General features: G+C 51.7%; 3 protein-coding genes across 5 annotated transcripts in view; 1 reads left to right on the forward strand and 2 right to left on the reverse strand.

Moving 5' to 3' along the window:
• Positions 1 to 5207, reverse strand: part of KIAA0100 (KIAA0100 ortholog) — a 51979-nt gene extending 46772 nt beyond the window's left edge. The window contains exons 1-2 of one of the 2 annotated variants that reach the window (XM_039365523.1): positions 5058 to 5207; positions 1477 to 1606 (exon numbers count right to left, since the gene is read on the reverse strand). In XM_039365523.1, coding sequence (XP_039221457.1) covers positions 1477 to 1606; positions 5058 to 5128 — 201 coding nt within the window. In that variant the 5' untranslated portion in view covers positions 5129 to 5207. Of the gene's footprint in view, positions 1 to 1476; positions 1607 to 5057 lie in introns of those variants that run through there. The other variant, XM_039365524.1, reaches the window with a different exon arrangement.
• Positions 5208 to 7661: 2454 nt separating this feature from the next.
• Positions 7662 to 13039, reverse strand: SDF2 (stromal cell derived factor 2). The gene is made up of 3 exons (XM_039365549.1): positions 12830 to 13039; positions 10531 to 10727; positions 7662 to 8190 (listed from the first exon to the last, which is right to left on the reverse strand). The coding sequence occupies exons 1-3, from the start codon at positions 13002 to 13004 to the stop codon at positions 7903 to 7905; spliced, it is 660 nt and encodes a 219-aa protein (XP_039221483.1). The 5' UTR covers positions 13005 to 13039; the 3' UTR covers positions 7662 to 7902.
• A 144-nt stretch (positions 13040 to 13183) lies between these two features.
• Positions 13184 to 20217, forward strand: part of SUPT6H (SPT6 homolog, histone chaperone and transcription elongation factor) — a 67865-nt gene continuing 60831 nt past the window's right edge. For both annotated transcript variants that reach the window (XM_039365515.1, XM_039365516.1), the window contains exon 1: positions 13184 to 13305. The gene's annotated coding sequence lies outside the window, so the exon portion shown is untranslated. The remainder of the gene's footprint in view (positions 13306 to 20217) is intronic.

Raw genomic sequence — 20217 nt, forward strand, 5'->3', positions numbered from 1 at the left:
GCCATAGTTCCCTCATGCTGGCTCAGGAATTCTGGGAGTTGAAGTCCAGGAGTCACGAAGGGGCCATAGTTCCCTCATGCTGGCTCAGGAATTCTGGGAGTTGAAGTCCACCAGTCATGAAAGGGCCATAGTTCCCTCATGCTGGCTCGGGAATTCTGGGAGTTGAAGTCCACCAGTCATGAAAGGGCCATAGTTCCCCCATGCTGGCTCAGGAATTCTGGGAGTTGAAGTCCAGGAGTCACGAAGGGGCCATAGTTCCCTCATGCTGGCTCGGGAATTCTGGGAGTTGAAGACCACAGAAGGCAACTTCCGTTCCACTGATTAATGAGGGGGTTGGACTAGATGACCTCCAAGGTTCCTTCCAACTTTATTATTATTATTATGTAGATCAGAATAACAGAGTTGGAAAGGACCTTACAGATCTTCTAGTCCAACTCACTGTTTGAGCAGGAAACCTTATATCATTCCAGACAGTTGACCAATCTCTTCTTAAAAGCTTCCAGTGGTGGAGCACCCACAGCTTCTGGAGGCAGGTCATTCCACTGGTTAATTGTTCTGACTTGTCAGGAAATTTCTCTGAAGTTCCAGGTTGTTTCTCTCCTTGATGAGTTTCCATCCGTCGCTTCTTGTCCTGCTTTCAGGTACTTTGGAGAATAGGTTGACGCCCTCTTCTTTGGGGCAGCTCCCCAAATATTGAAAGGCTGCTATCATTTCACCCCTGGTCCTTCTTTCCATGAAATTAGACCTACCCAATTCCAGCAACCGTTCTTCATATGTTTTAGCCTCAAGTCCCCTGATCATCTTTGTGGCTCTTCTCTGTACTCTTTCCAGAGTCTCAACATCGTTTTACATGGGGGGGGGCTACAGAGGACCTACGCAGCCCGTGTCCTGCAGAACAAATGATCACCAGCCCACCTTCCAGCACCCCAAAATAATCCTTGCCATAACAATACAGTCGCTTCAACAGTGAGATGGATTGGCATGTACATGCAATAAGTAATAGATGAATAGATAAATAATAGAATTATGGCGTCATTGCAGGGACCTGCCCAGAGGCGAACGTGTCAAGGTATTGATTTAACAGCTAACCAGCTTATGTAATGTAAGATGTAAGGATGGGAATGACTCCGCAGGGTCTGTATCTCTTGAAGAGCCAGCAGGGTCTGTGTCCCTTTAAGAGCCTTGGTATAAAGGGAAGGCTCTGCTGAGGTGTTCTCTCTCTTCCGTTGCCTGCTATAACTGTGGTTTGTTGGATCCTGTTTATTAGCACAGGTATATCTATTGTTCCTGGTGTTGTAGATGGTATAAGATAAACCACCATTTACTATAGACCACTGTTTACTGTGTTGACTCCTGGCTTATCTCGTGCAATACGACCGCATGCTCTCTCCCGGAGAGAGGAGAAACCCACAGAGAGCTGGACCCAAAGGAGTTAAGCCTTGCTCCTCAGGAGACCACAAGACGCTCCTTACTCACCACCGTCTGCTGCTCTTCTTGAAACTTCAAGCTGAGATTCTGGATCCCCCAAACCCAGAACGACTGGATCTTCAGCTCGGCCTGGAGACGCCGCCGGCACCAGTTGGTAATCAGTATGTACAGGAGCCACCTTCAGGGAGGACAGACCAGGGCATCCTTTAACTAACAGGGCCAGAAGGGGTCATTTAACTCAATGGCCAGACGCAGCTGCTCCTCCTCTCCTTCTCCAAACATTAAAGGAGGCGCATTTTGAACTCAGAACCTGCCTGGAATGGTGAAAAGAGCTTGAAGCACTGCCAATGAAAGGTCAAAGCAACATTTCTCAACCTTGGCAGCTTGAAGATGGGTGGACTTCAACTCCCAGAATTCCCCAGCCAGCAGAGCTGGCTGGGGAATTCTGGGAGTTGAAGTCCACCCATCTTCAAGCTGCCAAGGTTGAGAAGCATTAGATTAGAACAGGGGTCTTCCAACTTGGCCCTTTTATGACTTGCGGACTTCAACTCCCAGCCAACTCCCAGAATTCCTCAGCCAGGCACGCTGGCTGAGGAATTCTGGGAGTTGAAGTCCGCAAGTCCTCAAAGGGCCAAGTTGGAAGACCCCTGGATCAGACCAATCCCTCTGAACTCTGGCAAGCTCAGAACAATTCAACATTTATTTATTTATGACATTGATATCCGTGTCTTTTGGGCACCAGGGGACCGGTTCCGTGGATTGGAAGGGGCGTGTTTTTGTGTGCTGCCGACATCCCGTGGATGGGGCTTCGTTTGTCTGCGTGGCCCACTGTCTAGCAGGTCAGTCCACGGACCGGGGATTGGGGACCCCCGGTTGATCTGATGTCCATCTCACCAATAAGGTGAGCGTGTTGCAAATCTGCCATATCCTGCACATTTCTGTTTAATAACTGTCCTCACCCAGGCACTGAGTGAACCACGTCCCTTTCTGCCCAACCCTTTCCTTCATCCATCATGGCTAGCAACCCGCTTTTGTTTTTTAATCTGTGAGGTAACAAAACAAGAGGGTAACAGAGTTGGGAGGGACTCCAGAGGTCATGTAGTCCAGCCCCCTGCTCAAAAAGGAGACCCTAGAGCTAGGCCATTCCAGACAAATAGTTGTCCAATCTCTTCTTAAAAGCCTCCAGTGATGGAGCATCCACACCGCTCACTGATTAATTAAGAGAGTTGGGAGGGACCACAGAGGTCATCTAGTCCAGTCCGCTGCTCATGCAGGAGACCGCTAGAGGTAGACCATTCCGGACAAATAGTTGTCCAATCTCTTCTTAAAAGCCTCCAGTGGTGGAGCACCCACAACTTCTGGTGGCAAGGAGTTCCGGCTGATCAATTGTCCTCACTGTCTCCTAGTTTGACTCTCTCTTGGTTAAGCTTCCATCTGTTACTTCTGGTCCTGCTTTCAGATGCCTTGGAGAATAGTAGACCCCCCCTTTAACAGGATATAGAAGGGTTACCCTGGAGGCCTTCTAGTCCAGCCCCCTACTCAAGCAGGAGATCTTACACTGTTTGTGTACAAGCCATTTTCTGGCAGCCTCTCAAGTATGGGAAGACTGCTATTGTGTCACCCCTTTTCACTAAAGAAAAGAAACAAGACAGGAAGTGGGCTTGCATTAAACCTGCCAGTTGGGGCTGGGTGTGGGGGAGGACAGTCCCCAAAGGTCCAGCTAGACATTCCTGGACTTCACCTATAGAACTAGACCTGCGTGAACCTTATTTGGTGCTTCAGCCCTCTGAGAAAGCCCCGGCTTACATTCTCCCTTAAAGGAAAGCCCCTGGGGGGGGTCCCACACAGAGGGGTCAGTGAAGCCAAAGCCAAGAGTCACTTAATTTTTTTAAGGAGAGGAAACTGGGCATTTTTTAACCTGGGTAAGAAAGAACCAATTTCTTCTCATGAAAATTTCTGCTCCTGCTTCAGCAGGGGGCTGGACTAGAAGACCTCCAAGGTCCCTTCCAGCTCCATTCTATTCTATTCTATTCTATTCTATTCTATTCTATTCTATTCTATTCCTATTCTATTCTTCCATTCCTTATTCTATTCTATTCTATTCTATTCCATTCCATTCCATATTCTATTCTATTCTATATGTTATTCTATTTTCCTATTCTATTCCTTATTTTAATTCTATTCCATTCTATTTTCCTATTCTATTCTATTCTATTCTTATTCTACATTCTATTCTATTCTGTTTCTATTGCTATTTCTATTTATTTCTATTTCTATTGGTCTAGGTTCTCCTGCTTGAGCAGGGGGTTGGACTAGAAGACCTCCAAGGTCCCTTCCAACTCTATTCTATTCTATTCTATTCTATTCTATTCTATTCTATTCTATTCTATTCTACTTTCTATTCTATTCTATTCTATTCTATTCTATTCTCTTTTCTCTATTCTATTCTCTATTCTAATTCTATTCTATATTCTACTCTATTCTATATTCTATTCTATATTCTATTCTCTATTCTCTTCTCGATTCTATTAAGTAAGGTAACAGTAAATGATGCACAGTTGACTTTTTTCCCCCAAAGCTCACTTTGTTTTCTTAATTCAGGACAGGTAGTCCTTGATTTACAACCATTTATTTAGTGACCGTTCAAAATTATGACCCTGAAAAAAAAGCGGCATGGCCGTTTTTCACAGTTACGACCGTAGCCGCATCGCCACAGTCATGTGATCAATATTCAAGCTCTTGGGCAACTGGCTCATGTTTATGACGCTTGCAGGGTCCTGGAGTCATGTGACCCCCTTTTGTGACAAGCAATGGGGAAGCTGGATTCACTTCACAACCATGTGACTAATTTAACCGCACTGATTTGTTTCACAAAATGGGGCAAAGCTCACTTAACAACAGCCTTGCTTAGGAATGGAAATGTGGGGCTTTGTTCTGGTCGTAAACTGAGGTCCACCTGCAAGCAACAAAGAGGCAGGGGCAGGGAAGGGGAGGCCCCCCCCCATCGTCTGCTCCAACTTTAGAATAGCCCGGAGGTTGTAGACAAGCCCAGTTGTCTCCCCCCTGGGCCACTTTTAAGACCCATGTGGACTTCAACTCCCAGAATTCCCCAGCCAGCCCCACTTCCTGGTCTTAATTATGCCGGCTGGGGAATTCTGGGAGTTGAAGTCCACCCAGGTCTTAAAAGCGGCCCAGGGGGGAGACCCCTGCCTAAGCACCACTGGGTGTCCCATCTCCCCTCCCCACCCCCCTTCTGCTCCCAAGCAACCCCCCCTCCCTCTTTCCCGGGCTGGCGCCAGCCAAAGCCCCCAGGGGCCAACCCCCTGCAGCCGGTCCCCCCCACCTCCTCCAAAGCCGGGGTGCCAGCAGACCCTCTGCACGCCCTCAGAGGCCCCCTCCTCCCCAGAGGCTCCTCCAACAGTGGGGGGGGGGGAAGACACAGAGGGGAGGGGGAAGAGGACCCACAGGTGGAGACAGGTGGCAGGAAGGGCGGGGGGGGGAGACTCTGGCCAGGCGCCCCCAGGAAGGAGGAGGGAGACCCTGCCACCGGGGGGGGGAAGCGAGGGGGTCCCTCCGTGCCGGGAAGGGGGGGCAAGCGAGGGGAGGGGGAGAACCCCCCCCCAGCCTACCTGCCCAGGCAGAGGCCGCCCAGCAGCACCAGCAGCACCAGCAGGAGGACGCCCAGCACAGGGACCGCCATGGGGGGGGGCGCGAGGGGGCGCGCTCCAACCGCCCGTCACCGGCGGCGTCAGGGGCGGGGCCAGCGGGAGCGCGCGCGGAGGAGGAGGAGGAGGGGGAGGAGGCGGAGCGGGAGCGGGCGGCCGTTCGGCGCAGCCATTGGCGGGCGCAAAGGAAGGGCGGGGCGAGGAAGCCGCGACCTCTCAGGAAGGGCCCGCCCCTACAGCCTCGCAGCGCTGGAGGGCGGGGCCAGCCTCGCTGGAAGGCGGGATCAGCTGCGGGGAAGCCCCTCGATTGGGCAAATGCAGGGGCGGGGGCGGGGATTGTGTCCAACCCCCCCCCCCTTACACAGTTTCCGGCGGGCGCCGGGTTGTCGCTCCCCGCCTTAGAGGCAGGGTTGCCTGGGGTCCGTACTGCGCAGGCGCGGCGAAAACTCGCCTAGAGCTTGCCGGGAAAGCGAGTCCCCCGCTTGGACGGCGAGCAGCTGCCTTCAAGGCCGGCGTGTGGCAACGCGGGCGCCTTAGAAGCGTCACGTGGTTGGCCGGGGGATTCTGGGAGTTGAAGTCCGCGCACATTCAAAGGCCCCAGGTTGGGAAAGAAGAGGCACATGACTCCTCTGTGTCTTAGATGGTATTGGGTTTCCTGCTTGAGCAGGGGCTGGACTAGAAGACCTCCAAGGTCCCATTCAATTCAATTCAATTCAAATTCTCTCTCTCTCTCTCTCTCTCTCTCTCTCTCTCTCTCTCTCCAGGGCTTTTTTTCTCATAGAACGCCCAGAACGGAGTTCCAGCACCATTTTTGGATGGAACCTTGTAGGGTAGGCAAGGTGGGTTGTATGACGTGAGTTCCGGCACCTGTTTTTTTTTTCCCCAGAAAAAAGCACTATCTATCTATCTATCTATCTATCCACCCATCATCTACTGCAGGGCTTTTCAACCTTTTCACCCATTGTACCACTTTTAGGATATGGCAATATCCAAGTACCACCAGTTGCCTAGCAAGGTGTCAAAAACTTGGGAAAAAAAAAGGAAAAAAGTGATAAAGTACAGGTAGTCCTCGACTTACAACAGTTCGCTTAGTGACTGTTCAAAGTTGCAATGGCACTGAAAAAAGTGCCCCCCAAGCCACAGCCGAGCAAGACACCTGCCTGCCCGCCCGGCCGAGCTCTTCCTCTTATCTGAGGTTTTCATTGTTGTGAGCATTTCTGTTGGGGATTGGCAGGGGGGTGGGGTGGGGGGTGTTTGGTTTTTATTCCCCCCCCCCCCGTCTGCTGGGTGGTTGCAGCAGGTTTGGGTCACTTCACATGACCCTGGCACGCTGTGACTGTCATAAATATGAATCAGTTGCCAAGCATCTGAATGTAAATCACAAGACCCGGAGAGGCTGCAACATTCCAGCTGATCGGCACTTCTTCTGGGCTCAGCAGAAGCGCCAGGATCAGTGCTGCTTTCCAGCTGATTGGTGCTTCTTCAGTACTCAGCAGAAGCACCAGGATCAGCGCCAAGCTCCAGCCTGGCGCTGATCCTGGCACTTCCACTGAGCCCTGACAGCCCTACAGCTCCAGCCGTCTCTCGCTCAGGCTTGTGTAGTGCTGCCACCAGTTCAGCTCATTCCCCTCCCCCGCTACCACTTTTCTAGGATGGTCACGTACCACCTGCCAGGTGCCAATGGACCACAGGTGGTACCCGTACCACTAGTTGAAAAGCCCTGATCTACTGTATCTCTATCATCTAAGTATTTCTATCTCTTCATCCGTTTTCTCTCTATATCTCTCTGCATATCTATGTATGTATCTCTGTATCAATGTTCTAATTCCTCTCCATTATATGTACATATCCATCTATCCACCTACCCACCCACCCGTGTCTGTCTGTCTATCTATCCATCCATTCAGACATCCATCTCTATTTTTATTTATTTACTTATTCATGATGAAACGTATATGCTGCCCATCTCCTGTTAAACGTGCCCTGCAGCCCCTTTTCCAAAGAACTGTTCCTGGGGTGGTGGGCGGTCCAATCAGCCAAGGGTTTATCTTGGGCCTGGCCATTTTGTCCACCTAACCCAGGGGTAGGCAACCTTGGCTCTTTTGTGACTCGTGGACTTCAAGTCCCAGAATTCCTGAGCCAGCCATGCCTACCCCTGACCTAACCCTTCCCAAGGGCAGATGGCTCAGGTAGTCCTCCACTTACGACCACCATTGAGCCCCACATTCCTTTTGCTAAGTGAGACAGTTGTGGATTTGGCCCCGTTTTACGACCTTTCTTGCCACAGTTAAGTGGATCACTGCAGTTGTTAAGCTAATCACACGGGTGTACAAGCACCCCAGCTTCCCCCATTGCCTTTGCTTGTCAGGAAGTCTCAAAAGGTCAGGCGACCCTGGGACACTGCGACCGTCGTAAATATGACTCGGTTGCCAAGGGGCCTGAATTTGGATCACGTGACTGTGAGGATCGTAAGTGTGAAAAACGGCCACAAGCCATTTGTTCGGTGCCGTTGTAACTTCGAGCTAGTGTGAGAATCCGGCGAAGAAACACCCAACTACCTGCAACAAGTATTTTGATATCCAATGTTTATTTACGGCGGATTCCCAGACCCCCCCCCCCAGGTTTGAAGGTCAGCAGCGGGCCGCGGGCCGAGAACCAGGGCAGAAACGCCGCTGTCCTTGGTAGCTGGTGGGAAAGAGCCCCGTCTGAGCAACGTGTACCACTCCCATGTCTGTCTGGGTCATCAAACCACAACCTGGAAAAGACTTGATGGTCTGAAGCTGAGGGCGTTGAGAAGGCCCCTTTAAGGTCATAGCTCTGCGTGGTAGAGGTCGGCCTTCAGCAATTCCACAGGCTTGACGAAGATGCCCTCCATGGCTTTCCAGTAGCTGTCCTGGCCGGAGTAAGCCAGGCCGTGAACTTCCCTCTGCCCGTGGATGGGCCGTCCGTACTGCTCCCCGGTGACCGAGAGAAGCACCTCGGTGGAGGTGTGCCTGAACCGCACCTCGCTCTTCCTCTCCCAATACTTGCTGTCGCACAGGACCGTCCAGTCGTCCAGGAAGTCTCCCTCACCGTCCTCCCCAAACGCGCTGACCTCCTGGAACGGAGAACGGGGAGGGACATTTCAAAGACTGCGCAAAGGGAGGGGTGGCCGTCATGGGAACGACGGGGAAGCTTCGGTTGCCGGAGAGCCCTATGGCAAAGGGGGCGGCTGGGTGCGTTCGGTGGGTACAAAGGGGAAGGGACGAGTGTGCAACGAGGAACATCCTCCAAAGCCCCTGAGGATGGGATGAAGGAGGAATTTCCTGACAGGGAGAGCAATGAATCAGTGCATCCTGCATAGACCAGAGGAAAATGGAGGGTGGGAGGGAAGGAGGGAGGGAGGGAGGGAGGGAGGGAGGGAGGGAGGGAGGAAGGAAGGACATCAACCTGGAACTAAAGAGGAATTTCCTGACAGGGAGAGCAATGAATCAGTGGAACCGCTTCCCTCCAGGGATGGTACGAGGATCCTGCATAGAGCAGAGGAAAAGGGAGGGAGAGAGAGAAGAGGGGAGGGAGGGAGAAAGGAAGAAAGGAAGGAAGGAAGGAAGGAAGGAAGGAAGGAAGGAAGGAAGGAAGGAAGGAAGGAAGGAAGGAAAGATATCAACCGGGAACTAAAGAGGAATTTCCTGACGGTCAGAACTATTAACCAATGGAACTACTTCCCTCTAGAAGTTGTGAGTGCTCCACCACTGGAGATTCTTAAGAGATTGGACAGCTAATTGTCCAGAATGGTATAAGGACTCCGCCCTTGGGCAAGTGGGTTGGACTAGAACGGGTTCTCAACCTTGGCAACTTTAAGACTTGTGGACTTCAACTCCCAGAATTCCTCAGCCAGCATTGCTGGCTGAGGAATTCTGGGAGTTGAAGTCCACAAGTCTTAAAGTTGCCAAGGTTGAGAACCCCTGGACTAGAAGATCTCCAAAGTCCCTTCCAGCCCTAGTTTTCTATGAAATACACTCCAGAAGCAGGAGATTCCCCCCCCCCCGAAACACCTGTAAATAAGACTCCTGTCAGGTCCCCCAATCCTTATTGTTTTCCCTGCACATCTGCTCTTGTTTGGGGCCTGCCATTCTGCTGGGGGGGAGGGGGAGGGGGGAATTTGCTTTCACTTTCTGCTTTTCCTCTTCCTTTTTCTATCCCCTTGAGAAAGGAACGTGGCTCCCTTATCAGGGAGCTACGGACAGCTACGGAGAAACGAAACCGGGGGAGACCTTGAGATGCCCGCAACTGGTGCCAGTTACCCAAACATCGTGTCCCCTGTGGATCGGCTGGATTTCAAAAGGACACGATGACTTTGGTGGGAGGAGGAAGATGGCTGGTTTAACGATACCGGTGAAGCGGGATTTCCCCCAGATCTCGCCTTGATGTCCTTGCTGTCACTAACCCCTAATAAAAGTTTCCTTTTGAGACGATGCCCGTTCTGCTTTCTTGGAGGGTTAGCAGAGGTGGGGTCCTTACAATTCCCTGATCCTTGGCCGCAGCAGAGATGGAGTTACTTCTACTGAGTTGGAGCAATGAGAGAAGGCTGAAAAAATCAACAGGGGGAGCCAGCCTTCTTCGTCCAATCAGCAGGGGTGGCAAGGACCCCTGCCAGAGACCCGGGCAGGAGCCAAGCAGATGGGGGTCTTTACCCTAAGAGAGCAGCTTCCTGCAGGCAAAGACACAAGCATCCTTGCCACAGAACCCAGCGTGGGCTTGTAGAAGTAAGAGACCTGGGTATACAAGTGCAACTTTCTTTTCCTTCCTTTTCTTCCTTCCTTCCTTCCTAGAACTAAGGAGAAACTTCCTGACAGATCAGTTAACCAGTGGAACAACAACCTGGTGAATGCTGTGAATGCTCCAACATTTCTCTAAAATGGTATAGAGTTTCCTGCCTAAGCAGGGGGTTGGACTAGATGACTTCCAAGATCCCTTCCAACTTTATTATGTGGAACAACCTGCCCCCAGAAGCAGTAAATGCTCCAACACTGGAAGTTTTTAAGAAGAGACTGGACAGCCTTTTGTCCGAAATGGTGTAGGGTTTCCTGCCTGAGCAGGGGGTTGGACTAGATGACCTCCAAGGTCCCTTCCAACTTTACTATTACTATTATTATATTATTATTTTTTCCTTTCGTTTCCTTTCCTTTCTTCCTCATTCACTCATTCATTCAATACAGAGGTGGGGAACTACATCCCCTTTATGACTTGTGGACTTCAACCCACCCACACGAATTCTTGAGCCAGCCATGAATTCTGGGAATTGAAGTCCATGGGGCCGGAGTTCCCCCCCACCCGATTTAATGCAATGGCCACCTCACTCTGCAAAGCGGCTCCGGATTTAAAAACGAACTGCCAGCTCCACAAGGGCGGAAGGGCCCTCGCTTGCTAGCCATTCACGGTCACCTGGCTGCCTCACCTGGTTGCCCGAAAGGGGAGACGTGAAATGGTGGCTGTGCAGGTTGCGGCCTGTGTTGATGTGGGTCAAGCGGATCGTCTGCCCACATTTTACTGGGATGCCTCTTTCGCAAACGCTGGACGACTTGCCCCGGACTCGCCAGTAACTGTTGCCGTCATCCACACTTGTGACTCCGGTCACTGACTGCTGTCCACTGCCTGGTCGAACAAACACACATAGTAGGTGACTTCAACCCCGCCAGCTCCATTCCACCTCCCTCCTGATTGTTTACCCTGCAAAACCCTTCAATGACAGCGATTAATACGAGGGCAATTCGGAAATAAACCTCCATTTGGTTATCAACAACAGACACTCGCAGATACAGAACTTTTATTATAGACATTAGAATAGAATAGAATAGAATAGAATAGAATAGAGCAGAATAGAATAGAATAGAGCAGAATAGAATAGAATAGAGCAGAATAGAATAGAATTACAAGATAGAATTAGAATTAAAATTAGAAATAGAATAGGAAATACAGAATAGAATAGAATTACAGGATAGAATAGAATACAGTATAGAATAGAATAGAATAGAACATAAAATAGAATAGAATGGAATATAGAAATAAAATATAGGAATAGAATAGAGCTGGAAGGGACCTTGGAGGTCTTCCAGTCCAGCTGTCTGCTCAAGCAGGGGAACCTATACCATCTCAGACGAGTGACTGTCCAGTCTCTTCTTAAAAATCTCCAGTGATGGAGCGCCCATGATATCTGGTGGCAAGCTGTTCCACTGGTTAATTGTCCTCACTGTCAGGAAGTTTCTCCTTAATTCTAGGTTGCTTCTCTCTTTGTCCAACATTACATGATTTTTTAAAATAATCACCATTTAAATGGAGGCCCTTGTCATAACGTATTACAAGGTTTGAAATTTAGTTGTTGTCGCTTGGTGCCAAATCTGGGCTATGGGGGGGGGTGACCAAAAACATCCTAACAGAACTGCTTCAGAAGTTCCTAGGTGCATCCAGCAGTGAGCAGCTGAGCATTATCATGAACCAATCCCACACCAGAAGTCAGCAGGCCCCGACGTTTGTTATGGACGGTTCGTCTGAGTTTTCGTAAGGTTTCACAGTAGATGTCTGAATTGATGGTTGAACCATGCTTCGTGAACTTCAGTAGCAGTTACTCCTTTGGCATCTTCACATTTGGTGGGATTTTCTACGGCACCAGTTCCGGTGTGGTGTTGGTTCACAATAATGCTCTCCCGCTCGCCGCTAGACGCACCCAAAAATCTTTGAAGCGGGGGGTGGTGGAAGCCCTCAAATCCCCTCTGCTGCTGCTCTGAGTTGCTGGTGGCTATTTGTGCTGTGAGGGGGACGGTGGGACCAGGCTGAGAAAGGGCACCATCAGGTGATCCCAAGGAAGCAGGGTTGTTAAATGAATCTGACTTCTCAATTGACTTTGCTGGTCAGAAGAACAGAAAAAGGGTCACCTGGCCAGGCGACATTGCGACCATCATAAATGTGAGTCAGTTGCCACATTTGATCACGTGACCCTGGGGATTCTGCAGCGGTAAGTGTGGAAAACGGCCATCAGTCCCTTTTTCCAGTGTCGTTGTAACTCTGAGCGGTCAGTAAACAAACCGCTGTAAGTCAAGGGCTGCCCGTACATGTCTCTTATCCCTGGGACCAGCAACTGATTGTGGGGCTGTGAAGCAGTCGGGGAAGGCGAGAAGCCCCCCCAATGGGGTCTGGGCCCCGTCTGGAGAAAAGATCCGGCCTCGTGGTGGTGTGAGCTGCTTGTGTTAGGGACAGGAGTGCCCCTGAGCATGTGCAGACCGCACCCAGGCCCTTGAAGTAAGTGACGACTGGTCCTTGCACTTACGACCGTCGTAGCGCCCTCGCAGTCAACATTCAGACCCTTGTAAACCGGTGGCAACCACTTGAGGCTTCCCGGGCTGGCTTCCAACAGGGGAAGCCGGATTCACTTAACGACCCCACGATTCAATTAACGACCACGGTGAGCCTCACCTGACCGCCGCCTTGCTTCGCCGCAGTAATTCAGATCCTTATTGTGGTCGTAAAATGAGGACCACGTGACTCTTCACGACCCTGAAGCAGACGGGGGGGCGAGAGGACCCCCCCTCCCCCAAATAAGGGGTCTGCGGTCCGGAGAGGGGCGGTCCTCCCGGGGGGGGTCCCACAAGCCGCTTCCGGTAGGGACGGGAGCGCCCCTGAGCATGTGCAGAGAGCGCGCCGCCCCTCCCACACCCGCCCCTCCCCCCACGCCCCCGCTAAGCGAGGAACCCGGGTCTTACCGGACCCGTATCGGACGTCGTGCGAATGCAGGCGGACCCCGTGACGCGGGTTGAGCAGCTTCACCACCGAGCCGCAGGTCACCGCGCCGGACTCGCCCGCCTCGCCCGCCTCGCCCGGGCCCAGAACCAGCAGCATCAGCGCCGCCGCCGCCGCCGCCGCCGCCGCCCGTGTCATTCTCCGCCGCCGGTCGGCTCTGACAGGAAAGGAGCGATAGAGACGGCGGCGCGCAGAGCGGCCCAGGAACTTCCGGCACAACGGTTTTTTTTCCCCCTCCCCCCCGCCCTCCTCTGACCACAGAGAGGGAGCTCTGCGCAGAGCAGAGCGCCCCGCTTGTTGTCGCGGAAGTTGGCGCCCCGCCCCGGAAGTCGCTGCGCGGCGCGTCCTCTCGTCGCCCCGCCCTGCCCCCTGCGTCGTCGTCGTCGTCGTCGCCGCCGCGGCTGAGGGAGCGCCGAGGCCTCCATTTTCCCCGACTGAGGTGAGGCGTGGGGGGCGGCGGGGGAGCTCCGGAGACGGGGTCCCGGAGCGCGCCCCACCCCGGCATCTGGGCCGCGGGGGAGGCGGGGAGGCCCCGCGGCCCAGCCGGGCAGCCATCGGAGGCCGGGAGGGCGAGGCCGGGATCGCCGCGGTGCCGCCTCTGCCCTTCGCGGATTGCGTAACTCCCCCACGCGGGAGGGGGGGCTCGGCTGGGCCCCGCTTCCCCCCCCCCGGGAGGGCCCCCTCCTGGGGAGAGGGAGGGCGACAATGGGGGGGCTGGCCTGGAGGGGGGCGGGCGACCCCTCCCTCTTCAGAAACGGGAGGGGGGCGAAGGCCGCGTTTGTTTTCCTCGATCTTCCCTCCGGGGGTCCCGACGAGGAGCAGGGTCGTTTCCGGGGCGTCGGTGGGCCTGGTCTTGCCGTGGGGGAGGGGTGGGCCCGACCTCCAGGCGGAGCCCCCCCTTCCGCCGCCGTCCGAGCTGGCACAATAAGCAGGCCAGAGATGAGGGGAGGGGCACAGGAGTTGAAAAAAAAAAAACAGATACGTAAAAACAAAGGTGGTCCTCGACTTAAGACCACAACGGAGCCCCACATTTCTGTGGTTAAGTGAGACTTGCTGAATGGGTTTCGCCCCATTTTGCATCCTCTCTTGCCACCGTCGTTAAGTGAATCACTGCAGCTGTTGAGATAGTGGCAGGGCTGTTCAGCAAATCCGGCTTCTTCCCCCCTGGACTTTGCTTGCCAGAAGGTCGTAAAAGGGGGAATCACGTGACAATGCGGCCATCGTACGATAGGGGTCTATTGCCAAGCGTCCCTAATTTTGATCACAGAACCAGGGAGATGCCGCAGCAGTCATTAAGTGTGAGGAACGGGTCATAACTCATCGTTCTTCCAGTGCCGTTGTAATTTCAGTCGCTGAACGAATGGTCGTAAGCCGAGGACTAGCTGTTGATAAAGGAGAGGGAATAAGAGGGGGCTGTTTGTGGCTGAGATTTCCTGTTGCATTTCTAATGTTTTCTTCCAGCTGCTCAGCCAGGTTTCCTGCAGCCATCCAAAATGGCCCCTACCCTCCGGAGGTGGGGAAGGCAGAGAAGTGGAGGATTTGGGGTGCTCTGTGTGTGTGTGTGTGTGTGGTGGCTGATGGGCCACATGTGTTCTAAGTCAGAAATACCACAGGGCTCTTTTGGGGCATGAAGAACCTCCGCTGGGACAGTTGTGCTGCAGTCAGAATAGCTCGTTTAGTGACTGTCTGAAGTTACAACAGCACTGAAAAAAAGCGAGTTATGACCATTTTTCACACTTAGGACGGTTGTGGCATCCCCATGGCCACAAGATAAAAATCCAGACTCTTGACAACTGACTCCTATTTATGACGGTCGCGGTGTCCCAGGGTTGTGTGATCCCTTGGGTGGCTTTCCGATCAGCCACGTCAGATTTAGTGAACAACCCTGTTACTAACTCAACTACTGCAGGGGTTCACTTACCAACTGCTGCAAGAAAAGTCGTAAAATGGGGCAAAAACTGGCTGGATAGCTCTCTTGTTCAACCACGGAAATCTGCAACTCCGTTGTGGTCGTAAGGCGAGGACTGCCTGTACCCTAGCATCCTGCAACGCTGTAGAGTAATGCAAGAGTGTGATGTGCAATTAGTTCACAGGGTGAAATAAGTTGGGGGTTTCTAGTCACCGTGAGTTTGTGGGGAGGGGGGGCACAGAGGGAGGCTCAGCCAATTTCACTGTATACATGTTATACTTTGATAATAAAGGGTTTATTTTTATTAAGGGTGGCAGGCAAATCAGAGGGAGAGAAACCTGGAAGGCAAACCCTCCCTCCCACCCATCCTGACCCCCCCCTTTTTTTGGATTTCTGAGCTTCTCATACTTTCGTGGAATCCTGCAAAGGTTTTGATTGGCGGGTCTGTGTGAGCTGGGCACAGATCCTTGCCCAGGTGGGATTGAGGAACATGCAGTGGGCTTGCTTTGACTCGGACATTGCCTTGAGCATCAGTGTCCATCCTTGGTAACTTTTAAGACCTGTGAACTTCAACTCCCATAATTCCCCATGGTGGGGAACTCCACAATGTCATGGTTCCGACAGATGAAATTCTTCAAAAGAACTTCGAGGCATTGTTTACCTTAAAGAATCTTTATTCAAGTAGCCTAACATCTGCACTGCATAATGGAAGCCAAAAACTGAATTCCCCTCCCCTGAGCACATAGTATCAAAGCACAATTCCCTCCTCCAATTAACAGTCATAAATCACATTCCCCAATTAGTTTGAAATGCAGGCTTCCCCTCCAGTTCTCCAGCCCGCCAATTCCTTATCAGCTCTGGGCTCAATAACATTGATTCTCACGCTGGGGGTCCAGTGTTATGCCTAGCTAGACCAGTGGTTCTCAACCTGTGGGTCGGGACCCCATTTGGGGTCGAATGACCATTTCACGGGGGTCGCCAAACAACGCACTCCGCCATTTTTTCCCCCTTTTCCTTAGCTGTGCTACTCCCTTTTATTCTATTGGCTTTTGAAAGCCAATAGAAGAGACTCTCTTGAATAGAGTCTAATTCTATTGGCTTTCAAAAGCCAATAGGAATTATCCAGGCTGTCTCTGCCCTGCTGAGCCCGCCAAAAGTCCCATTCTGCAAATGGTGCTGCACCGGTTGAGTAGTCCTCGACTTATGACCGGTTGCGGGTCGCGGCATTAAAAAGGTTGAGAACCACTGAGCTAGACTCTCGTTCATATCCCCCCTCCCAGCATCATCCAACTCTAAAAGCAAAAGGGAAAAAGATGGCTACATTTCCATCTGTTGTCAATGCAAAAACAACCGATGTTAGCAGCGTTGACACACAAATCTTAAAGTTGCCAATGGTTGGACACTCCTGCTCCATCGTCCTTCTCCATTTTGGGATCCTCTGTGACCACAGCCCTCCCCTTTGCTCTTTTCTGCAATAATAGGGTGAGAAATTAGCAGTTGTTTCACTTAAGCGCTGTGGGTGAAGCCTGACTTGGCACACGTGAGATTCTGGGAGTTGTAGTCCAATCTATCTGAAGAATAGTAAGTTGGAGAAATATGCTCTGATGTCTTTTTTTTTTTTTTGTACTGGGAGTCTATAAAGCTGTCATAACACGGATGCAGATTGGTAGGCCGAGAAGACTCTGCCCTAACCTGCAGAACCTGGTTTCCTTCTTGTGAATTATAGTCTTGGGTGAATCAATCTCTTACTCTTAATTCTCCCACTGTCATGCCAAGACAGTGTTCTCTGCTGATGGTTGCTATTATTTGTTGTTATTTGCTGATGGTTACAGATGCTGAGATAATTCAGGAGAAGTTTCCTCTGGTTTGGCACCTTCTACGCCCACAATCCCACAATCCCCTGGCCGGTAGGGTGGCAAGTGGAGAAAAGCTCCTGTATTCGGGCGTTTGAAGTCTCTCCAGAGAGCCAAATGGCTTTGGAGTAGTTCATTTTTAGGAGATGCTTTGAAATGCTGTTTGAAGGCTGGCAGGAGAGGGAGGGGCCCTTGCAGAGCTCTGTAATTAGCAACTTATTTGGGAAAGCCCAAAATTCCTACAGAGTATTACTCGCCTACTATAGTAAAGGCTGCCAGTTTGATGTAATCATGTAGTAAGAGAGTGAGGCTGCTACAGCAGTTAAGGCATCAGGCTATTAAACTGGGAGGTAGTGAGTTCTGATCTCACCTTAGGCAAGGAAGTCGGCTGGGTGACTTTGGGCCGGCCACACACTCCCTGCCTTAGGAAGGAGGCAATGACCAACCACTTCCAAGAAAATTTGCAGAGTCAACAATGGCTCACAGGTACCAACTAAAGAAGTAAAAAATGGGTGCTTGGACAAGGTGACCACAAGGATCACAAGCACCTGGTTGCAGTTTGATCAGGTGATGGTGGAGTGGAAACTTGCAAGGAGGACTCCATTTTGGCCAGGAGGAAAAGTGCCCCCCCCCTAGCCTTTGCTGACCACTGGGCAGTGGTGGTGGCAGTGGGACACTGAGTCTGGGGCTGGGGGGAGCAGTGGGGTCCTTGGTGCTCTCTGAGCCTGGTGGTTTTGATGCAGATGTTTCCTTACCAAACTGGGTAACATCCTCAGCACTATCAGGAAGTGGGCTTTGCCCTCATTTTAACCCCACTCCTGACCAGCCTGGGTGACGTTGCCTAGTTTGGCAGTGAGACATCTGCAAGAAAACAGCCAAGCTCAGAGGGCACTAAGGATCCTGAACTACAGTTAGTCCTTAACTTACGACCACAATGGAGCCCCAAAGTTTATGTTGCTAAGCTAAGCGAGAAATTCGTTGTCAGCGTTGCCCCATTTTGCGACTTTTCTTGCCGCGTTTGTTAAGGGAATCACTGCAGTGCTTAAATTAGGAACCCGGTCATTAAGTGAATCCGACTTCCCCATTGACTTGGCTGCTCGGAAGGTTGCCAAAGGGGATCACGGACCCCAGGACGCTGCAACCGTCATAAATGTGAGTCAGGTGTCCAGCATCTGAATGTAAACCACGGGAGCCTGGGGATGCAACGGTCGTAAGTCTGAAAAACGGTCAGAAGCCTCTCTTTTTTTCAGTGCTGTTGTAATTTCGAACGGTCACTAAGTGAACTGTTGTAATTTGAGGACCGCCTGTACAGAGAGGGGGTGGCCTGCCTCTGCCGCCGTGCTTCTGGAACGATCCCAGTGTGGTTTAGCCAGTGTGGTTTAGCTGTCCCTTGCTTGCCTCGCCCTGTTTTCACAGCATCCTGGCAAGAGGCCATCGGTCCTCGCGCAGGTCTAGCAACCTGCCCTTTGACTTCCTGCCCCGCTGTAGCCTTAGGCTGAGTGACCTGGGCCAATGCAGCTGCAAGCCTGGGGGCAACTGCGGCTCCTCACAACAAATTTAGGGCTGCGCCTTTGTTATTGCCGCCACCAAATGTGGCACTGGACCAGCTGGATCGGTGTGGCTATCTCAGAGGTGATGCCGCCCTGCACGTCACCAGGTGTGGGATCCAGGTGATAGGTTGGGGCCCCAGGAACCAATGGAAGCACTGCCACTGTAGGCGCTGCCTTGCGTTGAGAAGCAGCTTTCTGCCACAGCTACTTCGTGCTGGGCTCCAGTTAGTAGATTTGGGATAATACCTATGGAGAGCCTGGACCAGGGGTAGGCAACCTTGGCTCTTTTATGACTCATGGACTTCAACTCCCAGAATTCCTGAGTCATCTTGGCTCTTTTATGACTTGTGGACTTCAACTCCCAGAATTCCTGAGTCACCTCGGGTCTTTTATGACTCGTGGACTTCAACTCCCAGAATTCCTGAGTCACCTCGGCTCTTTTATGACTCGTGGACTTCTACTCCCAGAATTCCTGAGTCATCTTGGCTCTTTTATGACTTGTGGACTTCAACTCCCAGAATTCCTGAATCACCTCGGCTCTTTTATGACTCGTGGACTTCAACTCCCAGAATTCCTGAGTCACCTCGGCTCTTTTATGACTCGTGGACTTCAACTCCCAGAATTCCTGAGTCACCTCGGCTCTTTTATGACTCGTGGACTTCTACTCCCAGAATTCCTGAGTCATCTTGGCTCTTTTATGACTTGTGGACTTCAACTCCCAGAATTCCTGACTCACCTCGGCTCTTTTATGACTCGTGGACTTCAACTCCCAGAATTCCTGAGTCACCTCGGCTCTTTTATGACTCGTGGACTTCAACTCCCAGAATTCCTGAGTCACCTCGGCTCTTTTATGACTCGTGGACTTCAACTCCCAGAATGCCTGAATCACCTTGGCTCTTTTATGACGAGTCATAAATGTGAGTCAGGTGTCCAGCATCTGAATGTAAATCATGGGAGCCTGGGGATGCAACGGTCGTAAGTCTGAAAAACGGTCAGAAGCCTCTCTTTTTTTCAGTGCCATTGTAACTTCGAACGGTCACTAAGCGAACTGTTGTAATTTGAGGACCACCTGTACAGAGAGGGGGTGGCCTGCCTCTGCCGCCGTGCTTCTGGAACGATCCCAGTGTGGGATCGTTCCAGAGCAGTGGTTCTCAACCTGTGGGTCGGGACCCCATTTGGGGTCGAACAACCATTTCACGGGGGTCGCCAAACAAGGCTGTCCGCCATTTTTTCCCCCTTTTCTTTGGCCATGCCCCTGGCACCCAGTGATGTATAAGTGGTTGGGGGTCAACATAACATGGGGAACTGTATTATGAAGTCGCGGCATTAGAAAGGTTGAGAACCACTGTTCCAGAGCCAAGGTGATTCAGGAATTCTGAGAGTTGAAGTCCAGGGGTCATAAAAGAGCCAAGGTGATTCAGGAATTCTGGGAGTTGAAGTCCACGGGTCATAAAAGAGCCGAGGTGATTCAGGAATTCTGGGAGTTGAAGTCCACGGGTCATAAAAGAGCCGAGGTGATTCAGGAATTCTGGGAGTTGAAGTCCACGGGTCATAAAAGAGCCGAGGTTGCCTACCCCTGGGCTAGCACAAGCCTTTATTAAGGAGGCCTGGTCCTCCTCTACTTACACCCACAGCAGAGCCACCACAAAGCGAGACAGCTGTTAAATGAGCATTGGCCCCTTTTACAACCTTTCTTGCCACTGTTGTTAAACGAATCACTGAAGTTGTGAAGTGAGCGACACAGTTTTCGAAGGAACCTGCCTTCCCCCATTGAGCTTGCTTGTCAAAAAGTCGCAAAAGGGGATCGCTGCGACCGTCGTAAATACGAACCCGTTGCTAAGCGTCTGAATTTTTGGGTCATGTAAGCCTGGAGATGCTTCAGCGGTCGTTAAGTGTGGAAAACGGTCGCAAGTCACTCTTTTCAGGGCTGTTGCAACTTTGGACGGCCACTAAACGAATGCTTGTAAGTTGAGCTGCCGTCCCGGGAGCTTAATTAAAGGACGGCCTGGCTGTTCTGACTGCTGGAATTTAGCCTTTTT

Source organism: Crotalus tigris, unplaced genomic scaffold (genome assembly GCF_016545835.1).
Source record: "Crotalus tigris isolate CLP2741 ecotype Arizona unplaced genomic scaffold, ASM1654583v1 scf7180000020104.566533, whole genome shotgun sequence".
In the NCBI taxonomy this organism is placed as follows: domain Eukaryota; kingdom Metazoa; phylum Chordata; class Lepidosauria; order Squamata; family Viperidae; genus Crotalus; species Crotalus tigris.